General features: G+C 31.5%; 1 protein-coding gene across 1 annotated transcript; it reads right to left on the bottom strand.

Annotated features, from left to right (window-relative positions):
- Positions 1-1,237: 1,237 nt before the first annotated feature.
- Positions 1,238-6,564, bottom strand: LOC119674436 (mucin-17-like). The gene is made up of 2 exons (XM_038085574.1): positions 6,522-6,564; positions 1,238-3,372 (listed from the first exon to the last, which is right to left on the bottom strand). Exons 1-2 carry the CDS (start codon positions 6,562-6,564, stop codon positions 1,238-1,240), a joined length of 2,178 nt encoding a protein of 725 aa, XP_037941502.1.
- Positions 6,565-15,762: the final 9,198 nt, after the last annotated feature.

Consider the following 15,762-nt stretch of genomic DNA (forward strand, 5'->3'; position numbering starts at 1 on the left):
TTCTCCATAGACAAGAAGCTCGTGAAGATATTAACCAAAACCTCTCAATAGTCCTATCAATTAATAGGACTATCAAGTAAGTAACATGCCGTATTAACTTAGAAAGAGTAGTTATTTCACGATATATTTCACAGTGTTAAGTAATGCGTGTAGACATCTTTGTACCTCATTTATTAAGGTTTCGACGCTTTCAAACATATTCGAAAATTATAGTCTCCTGTCAAACAATATCATTTATAAGCAATATATTTAGTATGTGCAAAAAATGTTAATAGCTTTCCCAAAAAGTTTGAACATAACATACTTTCCCGAAATGTAGTTCGCTATATTTTTCACAACACTTAATGAGGAAATGTATTATAATTTATTTTTAACTGCATAGTTTAAGGCGTAGAAGATAGATGGATTATCTTTTATGTAACAAAACGATGTGAACATTTTTTGAATTATTTTTTGCGACAATAAAGTTTACTTAGGCATATAAGAAACAATTTATCTTTCAGTTTTTAAGCGTTGGTCGTGATTAATGTGGAAAATTTAAATTCTGAATTAAGTGGATTGGCGTCGATGGTCAGTTACAATGATTAAGGATAATAAGTAAATCTACAAAAAAAACCAAAAAAAATATAAAAAGAATGATAGAAGTACAGGAATATATATCAATAAAAATATTCTTATATAAAACTCTACATATATTATATAGTTTTTTATAATAAGAGCTTATATTTGTCTTGGGAGAAGCTATAAATATTTTTTTTATTTGGTTTGATTCGTTTGATCGGTTTCCAACTACTTCTTTCCTTGATATGCAAATTTTTATCAAATTAATTTTCAAGATATTCATATTTCTTAATGTACTTTTTAATCGTGTTTAATTCGTTTCTGAATTATTAGATTCGAAGTATCGCAGTTTCCTCCTTCTCCGGCATTTATAATTTTATAAAAATTAATTAGTATTCTGCTTTCTCACCTTTGTTTTTATTGTTTATGTTAATTTTATTAAGTTTAGGATTAGAAGTTGATTCTTAACCAAAGAATCAAAGTAAATAAGGTCTGAGAACCTTTAAAAATATAAAATGCAAATTATACAATTTAAATAATTTATTAAAAATTATTTCCATAACAACAGTCACTATTTAAAAAAATAGAGGATATATAACTTTATTTATATATATATAGTATATACTATACCTATAGTATATACTTCAAATCACTTTTGAGTCACACCATAATGTAATTAGATTGGCTTTTCAGTGGTCGAAGATGTAGATGCAGAGTTATCGATATGTGTGTCAATTGATGTATATCGAGTTCCGACTGGACGACTAGGTGGTGGACTTCCGGTTACAAATGGAATAACTGGCTTTCTTCCTCTTGGACGTTTATTTTTCCTTATTTTCTTATTTTTCCTAATATGAGACGGACTTCTTGTCATTGAATGCCTTGGATTTTTAGTAATGGAAGTTGATGTTATATTTGTTGCATGTGGAAATTTAGAAATTTCTGTTGGTATAATGTTGGGATGCTCTGTGAATGGTGGTAATGAAACTGCAATCGGTTTTGTTGTAACAACTGCGTCCGGTGGAATTAAAATTAATGGATCAGTTGTGACTGTATTTAGTTCAAGGGTAGGGTTAATCCATATTTTTGTGGGAGTGGGAGATGGTATAATGGGTATTGCTGCTGCTCTCGGTATGACTGAAATTTCAGTTATTGGTATAAAACGAGGCTGAACGCTTGGATTTAGTATTACAGTTGGATCATTAGTAACTGGTACATCAGTAATTGGTACATTCGTCACTGGTACATCAGTAATTGGTACATCAGTAACTGGTACATTCGTAACTGGCACATCCGTAACTGGTACATCCGTGACTGGTATATCCGTTACAGGTAAATCAGTAACTGGTAAATCAGTAACTGGTAAATCAGTAATGGGTACATCGGTAACGGGTACATCAGTAACGGGTACATCAGTAACTGGTAAATCAGTAATAGGTAAATTAGTAACTGGTAAATCAGTAATGGGTACATCAGTAATTGGTAAATCAGTGATTGGTACATCCGTAACTGGAACATCAGTAACTGGTAAATCAGTAATGGGTGCATCAGTAACTGGTACATCCGTAACTGTTATATCAGTAACTGGTAAATCAGTAACTGGTAAATCAGTAATTGCCACATCAGTAATTGGTACATCAGTAACTGGTAAATCAGTAACTGGTAAATCAGTAATAGGTAAATTAGTAACTGGTACATCAGTGATTGGTACATCCGTAACTGGAACATCAGTAACTGGTAAATCAGTAACTGGTACATCAGTAGCTAGTACATCAGTAACTGGTACATCAGTAACTGGTAAGTCAGTAACAGGATTCACAGGATTAACAGGATTAATAGCTGCTGTAATTGGATCCAAAGTTAAAAATTCTATTGGGCGCCATGGTGCAATAGGTCTAAATGGCTTTGCTGGTAATATGGTTATTACATCTGTTTGCTCAGGACTTGTTATTGGTATGACCGTCTGGGGTGGCCACAAAACACGTCCGATAAAAGATGGCAGTGTATTTGTTTCAAATGGTATTGTCATTTGTGGTGATTCTGTAGGCAAAGGGTCGATCAGATCAGGATTTGTTATTAGTATATCCGTTACAGGTTCTGGCCAGCGTATTGGTCCGATAATACGTGATGGCAGTGTATTTGTTTCAAATGGTATTGTCATTTGTGGTGATTCTGTAGGCAAAGGGTCGATCAGATCGGGATTTGTTATTAGTATATCTGTTACAGGCTCCGGCCAGCGTATTGGTCTGATGATACGAGATGGCAATGTATTTGCTTCAAATGGTATTGTCATTTGTGGTGATTCTGTAGGCAAAGGGTCCACCAGATCTGGATTTACTATTAGTATATCCGTTACAGGCTCCGGCCAGCGTATTGGTCCGATAATACGTGATGGCAGTGTATTTGCTTCAAATGGAATTGTAATTTGTGGTGACTCTGTAGGTAAAGGGTCGACTGGTTCAAGCCTGATGATACGAGATGGCAATGTATTTGCTTCAAATGGTATTGTCATTTGTGGTGACTCTGTAGGTAAAGGATCGATCAGATCAGGATTTGTTATTAATATTTCTGTTACAGGCTCCGGCCAGAGTGTAGGTCTGATGATACGAGATGGCAATGTATTTACTTCAATTGGCTTAATAATTATTGGTGGTGTGGTAGCTATTGAATCGACAGGTTCTGGATTTGCTATTAATATAATAGGTTGTGGATCCATCTTAATTGGAGGCCTAGTAATTCGAGGTGATATTGTTTCGGCTTTTACCGCTGCATCTGCTTGTTGTGGAATTGCCGCTGCATCTTTGGACAATGCTAAAAATGCCAAAAATGAAAAATAATAAATAAAAAACTTCATTTAAAAAAATCTTTGGCGACGACTTCGCGATTGTGAATCCAATCACAAATTTCTGTTATACGTTTAATCTTAATGAATTGCAATGTATTTATACAATTCCACTGTTATTCAATTGAATTGTTTATTTATTTACATCACCGATTTATTTGTATACATTATGTGTACAATTTATTTTTATTTAAATAATTCCAATTGTTTCAGAAAATTTTTAAAATAAACATCTCTTCTGTGTATGTTTACGTTCGGGGTTAATAATTTTTGAAACCACAGCTGAGCAACCCGAAAAGTAACGTTTAGCATTCTTGTAGTTGATGAACTAAAGGTCATGAATTTATTTTCTTCATATATGACGTATATGATATATATAATATATACTTCCAAACACAATACTCTATTATAATCAGTTGAATGAAGTTCATTTAAAAGTTAAAGCTGTAAACAGTGTTTAAATAAATATAAATTAGATAATTTATAGATAATAACAGTATTAAGATAAATATAATTAGATAATTATTTAGACAATTAGATGAAAACTGCGGTCATTCTTTGTGATTTACATATCACTGATAGGTGCCTAAATTGGACAAATCTTTAAAATATATTTTGTTGGTCTCAAAAACTTTCTGCAGATAACTTTGGAATAATGAAGTGAAATTGCAGTTTTTTCACTAGTTAGTCTATAGGCGTTTATTATCATAAAATTTAGTATTTTCTATTATGGCTGTAATGAAGGTGTTTATTGATATTTTTATAAAAAGAAACTATTGGACTGCAATACCAACAAATATTGGTATTTGTCTATACTTTGTAAATGGGTTGAGTACCCCTTAAACCAAGGTTTATCTGATTGCCAAATATTATAGTTAGCAGCAGTGTGCATGAGTAAAATTATATTAAATAATTTAACATTAACTATTAGTGTCACCAACAGATTACTTTGGCTGTTATTATGGATAAAGAGCATATCTTCTTCTTCTTCATTCCATCACGTTCCCAGGGGAACATTGGCCCATAACGAACTCTAACCAACTGTCACAATTTCTTGCCAGGGTTTCAATATCTCCAAAGGTTTTTTCGCTTGCTTAGATTTCTTCCTCTAGTGTTCGTTTTCACGTTTGATTGGGCCTACCAGGCCTACCTTCTGCTTCCTTGAGGATTCCACGATAACGTTTGTTTGCAGATTTCGTTTGGTGACTTCCTCAATGTGTGCCCGATTCATTGCCATTTACGCTTTTTGATTTTATTTTCGCTATTGTATATACTGCTTTATAATTACTTGGCGGTTTACAATTATAGAATGTGCCATTTGTTAAGATTTTTTCATGTTATTGTCGTTAAAAAAGTATAATTTAATCATTATTAGGTAGGTAGGTAGGTTGGAGTGGATGCCTTTCTACCAAAAAAGCCCACTTGAGCTCATATAGTAGCCCATTGTGGTACGTTAGGAATAGCATTGTTACGTACATAGATTGAAAGATAAGTATATGACCAACGCTGAAAAAGTAACGACTAATCATTGTTAAGAAACACTAAAAATAATTTATTAAGAGTAATCCTTAACCCATATCCGCCCAAGGATTTTTTTTTGGTGGTTTTGGTTTGTTTTAAAGCTTAATAAGTAAGTAGAGTGAAGTAGGGGGTGTGGAGTAAAGTCATAAATATTTTTTGTAAAGCTAAAGCTTCATACATTCAAAGTAATGACATATATAAACTCTAAAGTTTTCCTAATATAAACAAAAAATCCATGAAAAATGGTAAAAGTTGCTGTTCGATTAATCGAACGTTGGGAGGATATGGGGTAATATTTATTTCATTTTAAAAATAATTTTATAGCTATTTGTTTATTACTTTAGTTTAATCGGATTATGTTTGTGCAAGTTTATTAAACCTTATGACTAAAAATGATAATAAATTTTATTAACTTCTCACATAAAATTTTAAATATATATATCATTTTTTATTTACTCTATAAATCTTTTAAATAGCAAATAATAAAATTAATATAAACAAAAGCAATTGTTTAAACAAATGAGTTTCACCAATGCATGATAAAAAGAATAAATTTATGTTTACCTAAAAGTATGCAATAAATATTTTCTATAAAAATTTCAAACTTTTGTGATTAAAATAGTTCTTGTTTTTTCTATTAAATCCTAAATTCCTTAAAAATAAAATAATATTATTTTAAAAGCTTAAAATTAAATATATTTTTGTTATTTTTAATTTTGTATTAAAACGACAAAGTAATTGTAATATTATTTTAAATATTTTCTTTTTATTTTGCTTTTTGTGGGAAGTTCACATCAAAAGAATCATATTGCAATAAACTATTTTTCCAATGCATTTCCGCCTACTTAAACAATTTTGTAGTGTAAAGGAAATAGGAAAATAAAATTTAAATGAAAAACCTCAAATATAACAAAGAAGATGGAAATATTTATTTTTGTTGTAACTATGTAACTACCATAAAACACATAGAAAGACGCTCGTTTATTGTTTGCTTTGTTTGTGTATTTTTGCTCATACAAATTATTTACGAAAGGAACTGCCTCAGACAAATTATGTGCACAGTTTGCAGTCAAATAAGCGTTAAGTTTTTTTCCCAAGTACTTCTATTATTTCGTAAAAAATAGTTATATGCAGTATTAAAGTTAAGAGGGCTTAAGACCAATTTGAACCGGCATCGGTGACAGTTATAAGTTACTACAAAGATAATTCCAATATAATTTATTGGAGATTGGAAACAACTGAAGTAATTTAGTGAGATATAGGAAAATTCTCTTAGTCTAAATGGTTCTTCTCAAAATAGTTCTTCTCTAAACAAACAATTGTGGTTGTTGTGAATTTGTTGTTCTTTGTACGTTGCTTTTGCATTTACATTGTTGCTTTTGGTAATTTTCTGTGTCTAATGAAAATATATAAAGAAAATTACTATAAGCTGTTTAATAAATGTAAAAAAATATTATTTTATTTAAAAACCATCAGAACTCACATCATGATAACTAGTTATTTGCTCATTATTACGTATATATATAAATACCTACATAACACCTACATAAGGTGTTGGAGCTCAAGCGAATAATTTTTACTGTCACCATCGAAATACAAACGCTAAGACCATCATCAACATTGTCACTGCAATCGATCATCGTATAGACTTGGCCTCCTTCAACAAGTCACGCCACCAATCCCGATTGCAATTCTATGTCTTCTAATTAGGCACTCTTAGGCTCCGAATATCTTGATCTACGTATAATATCCTTTCAACTGCGCTGCTTTTCACGATACAAAAAACTTAGTTTTTCTTCCGAAAGAGGTAATACGTTTGACAGCTTTTTAAATAAGCACACAAATTTCTAATGCATACGAAATCACTTTTAGGATTACTGTTTCTGGAATGTTGAGGTAAGGTTCCTGAACTTGAAGAACCTTAAGCCTTGTCGAACTGGAAAACCTTACAACGTTATGAGGCAACACAGTTACAATTGTGCCTGTATATATAAAGTATGAAAAATCCAACTTTTTTATGGTAAATAAATAAAGGTGATTTATTTTTTAAGTCCTAATAATAACAGAAGGTGGCGTTGATGTGTTGGACAAAATATTAAGTGAAGCACAATATAACGACGAACATTGCCTTGGCCACTGACTAACATTGCCTAAAACATGATTAATATCACTGAATTGGTATCTTTTGTTATTTACAGAGAACATCAAGGAAGGAAGTTCCTCAAAGATCTTCCCAAATAGCTACGCATGGTTTCAATGAAAACTGTAAACAAAAAAAGATCGGTAACCATATTCTTCGAAGACCAGTAGAAATGGTGCTTAAGCATCGTATTTTGCATTATATGTTAGAAAGTTGTTCAGATATTTTTCTATAATTTGAAAATCTTATCTAAAACAAAAGTGTAGAAATTCTAAAATGTGTAACCATTTTCTTCGAAGACCAGTAGAAATTGTGCTTAAACGACATATTTTGCTTCATATCTTAGAAAGTTATTCAGATATTTGTCTAGAATTTTAATATAACATCTAAAGTAAAAGTATAGAGAACTTCTAAAATTTCAGGCCGCTGCGGTATAGGCAAAAGCAGTTGTTGCAATTGGAAAGTGCAAAAGTAACAATTGTACCTATCCCGTACGAATAGGATTAAAACACTTTAGTACGATTTGTTGAATGTGAGCAGCCATTCATAGATGTTACATGGCTAGTAAATCCTTCTAAGCATCTGTATTGTGTCTTTTACTATCATAAAATTTTTCATAAAAATTTAACTGAAATTAATATTGAACTAAACTCTTTGTATCTCAAGGTGTACCAGTACCACAGTTAATCTCTCCGCTTTGGTGCTTAATACATGGATTTTGCCGATGTCCAACTCATGTTCAATAACGGTGACATCTGTAGTCATATGAGCGCTTACTTTTTAAGGACTTAAGGACTTAAAGGATATGACGATGTTGTAGATATATGTTTCAAGTTCCAAAAATTCACAACTGCTTGCTGTAGCGTACAAGAAAAATTAAAAGAACTGTTATAAGAACAAGAAAAGATGTAATAAATTATATTTTCCACTACACAAAAATATTTGGAAAAAAGAAAAATCAAAAAAAATAAATTAGAATAAATGCTCGTTTGAAAAGTTTACAAAATAAGATATTTGGAAAAATAACTGAAAAAAATAAAAACTTAACTAAGCGCAAAAATTTAATACTGGCACCTGCTACACAGATGCTTCAGTTTTCACAAATAACAACTGAAAACTACAAAAGGACGAAGGGATGAAGGGATGAAGGGACGAAAGTTAGGAAGGAAGGCGGGAAGGAAAAGAAAACTTATACTTGATAACATTTGTCTAACTGGAAGCTGCAGCTTTAATGGCAACATTTCTTTAATAAAGGCCATTAAGTACAGAACTGCAACATGCAATATGAAGCTTAAAATTTTCTAAAAAATTTATTAGAATAACTTTTCATCCGTTAAATGTGAAGTTCGTTAAGTGAAAGGATATAAGCCTTTCACTATTTACCCTAGAAGAAACGCTCTGAAGGTGATGTGCCAACAATTTCGACACACACAGATACATACCGAGATCTTTTGATTTTATTTATTGTTTTCAACACTTCACTTAAAATTGTTAAATTCCTTCGGTGCTTACAAAGCATAGGAGAAGTTAAATGAGGTACTGGATGTATCCATTTTTTCTACCTAATATATAGTATGAATTACTTCTTTCACGTTCATTCAATGAAACAAATTTTAAATTCCACTGTAGTTATCTTCTCTCCTTGAAACCTTCAATTATTTGTGTAATTTTTGGAATTGCATTAAAAGTTGCTTCAGTACTCCTTGCTCAGTGCTTTAAGTGCGCCATAAAAGTATCTTAAGCATGAGTTCATCCGTATCTGTGTATCTTCAACAAATCGTAATACATCAAGCGCAACAACGGCAATTAATTTGTGTTGATTATTTTACTCTGTTTTCACGTTTTTTATTTTTTATTTTTTTTTTATTTTGTATTTTTTAAGTTCAACAAATTTTTCGGGTGTTAAATTGAGTTTCATAAATCAAATGTAACGAGCAACTTTCTTCACCTCTTGGCATTGTTGATTTTCGTTTTAAAAAGTCATTTCAAACTTTTCAAATAAAACTTAAGAAAAATGGGAAAATTCTAACAATTACTGCTCAGGGTTTAACGCTGATCAAAGTTTTTCCTTTTAATTTTGCTTTTGGGCTTTGGTAAGAAGTTTTTTCCATTTTCAAAAGATTTCGAATTGTTTATAAGGAATTTATTTAATAAGCAATAAACAAATTGTTTATGATGCAGTTATACTTTAGACCAAAGAAATAGTACTTAAATCTAGATACAACTTATATCTTATATTTGTATCTTTGTATCTTTGTAAAGGAATTTCTTATTAAAACGTGGAATTTTAACTACATTTCAACTACAGTCCAAAAAATAAAATAGTAGGTTCAAAGGATTTGAAATTGTGTAAGGATCTTTTTTGTGTATGGGTCTTAAACACTTAAAAAATACACACACAAGTTCAACAATCATTTAACAATAATAACAATCAATAATAACAATCATTTAACAATAATATTAGTTCATATAATGATTTTAATGGTACGAAGGCGGTTTGATAAGTCAGTGACTTTTTGAATTACCCGCGCAGTTACTCCAAATGCAACAGTGCTGCCATCAGCTATAATCTACCAGTTTGATAGCCGTTCAAAGCAGACAACCTCGTGAATTTTTACGAAAATGGAAAAAAGTGAATTTCGTGTGCTTATTAAGCATTATATTCCCAAATCCACGAATTGGGATACAAACTGCTACCCCATCCAGCATATTCTCCAGATTTAGCCCCCTGCGACTATTTTCTGTTTCCAAACCTAAAGAAATGGCTGGGCGGTAAAAGATTTGAGTCGAATGAAGAAGTCATTACCGAAACAAACGCGTATTTTGAGAGCTTTGAGAAAACCTATTATTTGGAGGGAATAAGAAAATTAGAAAAACGCTGCACTAAATGTATCGAGCTAAAAGGTGATTATGTAGAAAAATAAAATGTTTATTTGCCGAAAAAAAATTTGTTTTATTCAAAAGTTCACTGATTTATCAAACCGCCCTCGTATTTTTAATCCGGCTATAGGTCACTTTGTGTTAAAATTCAACGTTTGTTTAATATTTTTTAATATATTCTACATTTCAACTCTCAACTCGAGAGTCACTTTTAGTTAGTAATAGTTAAGATCTTGAAACTTAAAAAGAAAATGGCGGTAGTTTAGTCTAGTCAGAGGAACTCAAATACTAGTTACTTAAGCTTGAGTTTACATTAAAACAGTTTAAAGTTTTTTATGATTACCGTAATCTTGGTGGCCCATTATCTTATCGTAAAAAATGCTTCAAGGATTTAATAAGTATTTCAAACCTTGTAGTTCAAACCATTGGCCTCAGGCAATGATGGAAGATGCTTTCGCTAAGCAAGGTAGACTTATACACTTAACCTTTTTTTACTTTACTTATTTCTTTATCTTCCTTATTTACTTATAATAGTCTATAAGGTGGTTACTTATAGAGTTTTTAAGTTATTTACTTTATTTACTTAGTTAATTATTTATTTACTTTACTTATTTACTTCTTAGAGTCTACAAACTAGTTAGTTTACAGTTTGTAAACGTCAGATCTTCCGCAATGATGTTTGTCATTTTTGTGAAATGGACATCCCCAGCTAACAGCACTTTTATTGTGAGTCTTCACTTCCTAGCAGATAAAGGCTTTACCACTTAACTGGTATTGTTATTCTTCCATATAAACTATGGAATAACAAACCCCAAACTGTGTCACGAATAATTACCTATGTCATCTAGCATTTTAAACTTAAATAGCACTCGCACCTATCAAGAACAAAGTAGATATGGACTATCTTTTCATCTATCTTACAATTAAGTATACGAGGCTTTAAATTTAATATTCTTAGTATCAGACTGAGACTGATATATCTGACAGTGACAAAAATTGGAACAACTCTACATCTATCTCGCAGCTGAGTCCATAAGGCGTTGAAGGCAATATTCATAGTATTTGACTGAGACTAACATATTTGAAGACGACGAGAAGTGAATCAATTCTTCATCTATCTCACAACTGAGTACATGAGGCTTTGAAGTCAATATGTATAGTATTGAACTGTGATTGATATATCCAACAGCGAAAACTCACTCACCCAAGTAAAGCAAACCCAATTAAGGGCGCCATTTGTGGTATAGATTGTTTACCCTAAGGAGTCACAATACAATAAGTCATCAATTAGGTCCAGAAAGTAGCTTTATCGGATCTCCTTAACTTTAACTGGATAACCTAAAGGTTTAACATGAATAAAGTAAGAAGTAGTTAGTGTAACTTTGGTAATATTTGTCTCAGTTTAAGTGTCCTTTAAATGTGAACTAACTTTAGGTGGCTAGGTGAGGACTAGGTAAGGCTAAGTGAGATATTTTTTGGTTTCTGTTTTCTATATTTTTCTTGCTTGACGTCACATCTAATTCTATAGTTTTTCACACGAAGAGTGGTTTGTCGTCAATTTCTGTTTAAACTAGCGCCATAACTATTTGGACTTGAACGTGACCATACATATTCGTGAGGACTTTAGATGATGATGTTGATATTGCTATTTTAATTTAATATGTATTATACTTTTTTTAATGTAATTATTTTGTTAAATATTTTCTAAAAACAATTTACTGTTAGATGAACATATATCAAGTAAATTGATTACATGCACTCAAAAATTATATATAAGCCATATGTAGATCACAAAAACGTATTCGCAAGGAGAGAGTATAGTAAATAACGTATAAGTATTACTACAATGAAGATTTAAGCTAAATGCTATTGTAATTTAATAGCAGAAAATTACTTCAATAAAAATACAAGTTAATGCGTTACTCGATTTAATTACATTGCTTTGGACTAACAATTACATTCCGGAGCATGTGATTAAGTGTACGACAAGACGACTACTTTGCATGGCATTCCATGTTAAGACTCTAGAAGAACACATAAAATTAGAAAATTTTACAACTATTTTGCAATTTCCATATGAGGCCAATTTAAAAGCAGTTAAGCCATTACAACCATTAAAGACTGACTAAGTAGGCTTCCAGTGCGTAACTTGTTTGCCATGCATGCCCAACGCGGTGGCTCTGGCTCCGGCTCCGTTGACATTAACGCGAACTGGTAGCTGCTTTAGAGGATGTATGATGTGTAATTGCGTAACGAGTACAAAGCTTAGTAGCTTAAGGTGCTCATTGCAAAATAGTACTCCTGTATATGTGTAGATGAATATGTGGAACTGTGTGTCACCTCTGAAGGCTTACACGCAACTTGGCTTATCTGCACTAGATTTTTCTAAACGAATCATCGGTAATTGCCAAGCACTTAAATGCTTTAAATTGTTTACACAACAACCAGAGACCTTTTGACTTAGTTGGCAGCTTATGTGACAGTTGAAGTGGTAAATCTTAACAATGAATGTGAATAAATTCAGTAGAAGGAAATGTCATTTCGATAGAAGAAATATTTAAAAAATAAATAATAAATACCTTTTCTATTAAAAAGGAAAAGGGTTGGGTTCTGAATGTTCTAAATGATTCTAAATGTTTAGTTTTATTTAAAGTCAATAAAAGTGGAAAAGATTTGGTACTGCTCCTTTTTTTGAGGGGCTTATATATGAAGAGAATAAATTAAATAAATCTTTTTTAGGATAGTTGATATTATTCTTTTTTTAGTGATTATATTGTTGCTTAATCCTTTAATTTCAATTAACTTATTATAAATTGTATGGACTTATCACATATTATATATTTAATCTGATTTTAAATAGATAGATAATTATTAATATTACAGTTTGTTGGCATTAATCAGCAGGTCAAAAGGTAAATCACATTTAAAAATTTTCCCCTTATAAACATATATTATTTAAAAGAAATATTCAATGAATTGGCCCCCAATATCTATTGGATTAAAACGATTATCGAGTCAGAAACCTGATTTTAGTGTTTGCAGAAGACTGCTTGCAAATACACATGACTATCGTCATTAATCCAAAACATTTATGGGGTTTCTTCTTATAAGTAAATATAATTAATACAAAGTGCAACAGCTCCATAATAGATGGAGCGGCATGATACTATATTTTAAATTTTAATTTAACAGAAGTCGCTACTGGTACAACATTCCAGGAAACTATCAGTTTAATGAAGCCGACCGAATTTTGCCGTAGTTTTATGAACAAACCTATTCTTTATTCTTTACCTATTATGTATTCTTAATAAAAGAATAATAATTTTCAGAAAGATGTTTCTTTGGAACGCTTCCAATATTTTATTATTCTGTTCTATCATTTCTGTCAAAGAAAATGAAATATTGATTCTGTCTCAAGGTGGATCGGATCTCAAGCCACATACTTTGTAACTGTTTGGCTTCAATCTTAGCCAGAACTAAAATACTAGGCTCGAGGAATATTTCTGGAAATGGAAACGATTACCGCTGTTTGAGATTGGGATGTTCTCACAGTTAACATTATGGTTTTCATTCAAAAAACGGATAAGATAATTAGAGAACAGATAGATAAATACTGAACAGAAGATAGTATATTAAGGGTAGAAAATCATCCGCAGTGGACTGTTCCTGTGGACTTTATGCTTGGTTCTCTTCATGCTTAGTTCGGCTAACAACTGGTAGATGATGGATTCGACTGTTTACTCTCTGGTGAGAGAATCGAGAGCTACTGAACAACTTCGACGGCGGGTAGAGATGGTTCGTCAAGTGGACGATTACGATCAAACAGTTACGATTACTGACGTGACGACCAGATTAACGATTTGAGCTTTTGCTAAGGATGCCTTCAGACGTATTACCTAAAGGTGGTTCCTGAAGAAGCTTTCCGTCCGGACGAGGGGAGTTTTTAGGGCGGCTGAAATTTCACACGGAACAGGTTTTCAAACTCCCATTAAACAAAAAGACCTTAGAGTGTTTTGATCACAGTGTCTATGTGCAGTAATTTAAGTATATAAGCACTGTGCTGTCAGGACAAAAAATTCGACATAAAACTGATTATTAAAGCTTTAAGTTACTTTTTGAATATTTTGTATCAATTTATAAATATTTATCAACATATTTGTCTAAAAATTATGTATTTTTTCATTCTACTTTATATATTTGTGAAAAAATTAAGAATTTACCTGCTATTTTATTATTGCTTTGACACATACTTTAATCTATTGTATATTTTCAAAATAGCACATAAATTAATCAAAAATAAAAATAAATATACTATAAGTTATTATTGTATAATAAAAAGTATGAGAGAAAAACTAGAGGGAAATAACAATTAAAGTAAAATTCAGGAACGTTAGTAAAATCCTTACAGCAAAAGGGTTGCCCGTTCTACATTCTTCTACTGGTTTCTCATGTAAGACGACAATAATTATTTTAAATTTTAATGTTGGACATTTTACAACAATAACAAGAACAATACTCGACTGTACAAAATAAATGAACTTCAATATGCTTTGTGAAACACGACTGCGAATACATTATCCTCGTCAGAGCGAGTGTCTTAGTTGAGAGTATGGCGAATCGTTTCAGTAAGTTTCGACTTAACAAGTTTCCTTATGCATATAATTATTCGACTTCATTTGCTCTTAGTGTTTCTGTTATAAACTACATCGTCCATATAATATTTTTCTTCGGCGGCAGCTGTGAGCTTTGAACTTTCCCAAAAAGCAAAAGTTTGCTTGTCTCAGAGGAATTATGATCCACTAAAGTCTTGTGTGAGTTCAGAAAGTAAATATGAACGGAAGCAGTTAAGTTATTTTGCACAGGCGGCGTAACAGCATATTAAATGCAAATGTTTGGCCGAATAATAACGTGAACGAGTACTAGACACTCGACACTCGGCACTCGAAATCGTCCGGTAGGACGGGCATGGAATAATTGCCGAAAAATCGTTTGGAACGCAATCCTGTAGCGAATACACTGCATTCACGATTTTTCACATTTTAATTGTATGCGCACATGGAAGAGGGTGGCGAAATAGCAATTATTTTGTTCTGGGCTTAAGTACTTGATCCTGCCTGTTTAGAGAAAACATTACACGACTTAAATGGCTTATCTGCATTTTAATTGATTATGTTAATTTGCAATTTGATACTTTTAAATTTAAAGGGTAATATTTTTAAACACAAACTACTGCTGCTTACTTGTTTTCTATTGTATCTTCTTGTGAGTTTATGGAGTTGAAATATTCTGCTCTTAAAAAAGAGTGATATGGATTAACAGTTAAAGGGATTACTTTTTGCTTTTTCATCCGGATTCTTTAAACATTTAAAAAGACTACAAATTCAAATAATAAATTTGCAAAGATACGACAATTTAAAAATAAAATGAAATGCTAGTAATATTACACAATATTATTGAAATAGATTTTCTTTAGATATAAGGTAAGTGAATTAATACATTTAATAAAGATGATGAAATTATAATAACAATATAATGTCAATAACATTAACAAATCTTAAAATGGTTACAGGCTCCTCGGGGAGGTTTGCAGATTTGAGGTCAATTATTGCTTAGTCTGATGAAGTGATAAACAATAATCTAGTCAAGGTGTAAAGAGGGGTTTTGAAAATACCTCGAGTTAAAAAAGAGTATAAGTGTTTAAGTGTTTAAGTGCACTAGCTCAAAACAGCTTCAACATAATAATAATAAAATGCGGTCCAAAAATTAATTAGGAATGATTAAATCAATAAATATTTCCAAAGATTACTGATGATGGATA

Source organism: Teleopsis dalmanni, chromosome 2 (genome assembly GCF_002237135.1).
Source record: "Teleopsis dalmanni isolate 2A chromosome 2, ASM223713v2, whole genome shotgun sequence".
In the NCBI taxonomy this organism is placed as follows: domain Eukaryota; kingdom Metazoa; phylum Arthropoda; class Insecta; order Diptera; family Diopsidae; genus Teleopsis; species Teleopsis dalmanni.

Excerpts from the sequence above, each read along its gene's own strand:
- LOC119674436 (XM_038085574.1), bottom strand. The coding sequence starts at position 6,564 with ATGATCGATTGCAGTGACAATGTTGATGATGGTCTTAGCGTTT. Across the intron at positions 3,373-6,521 it reads TGATGATGGTCTTAGCGTTT|CATTGTCCAAAGATGCAGCG; the intron begins GTATTTCGATGG and ends TGGCATTTTTAG.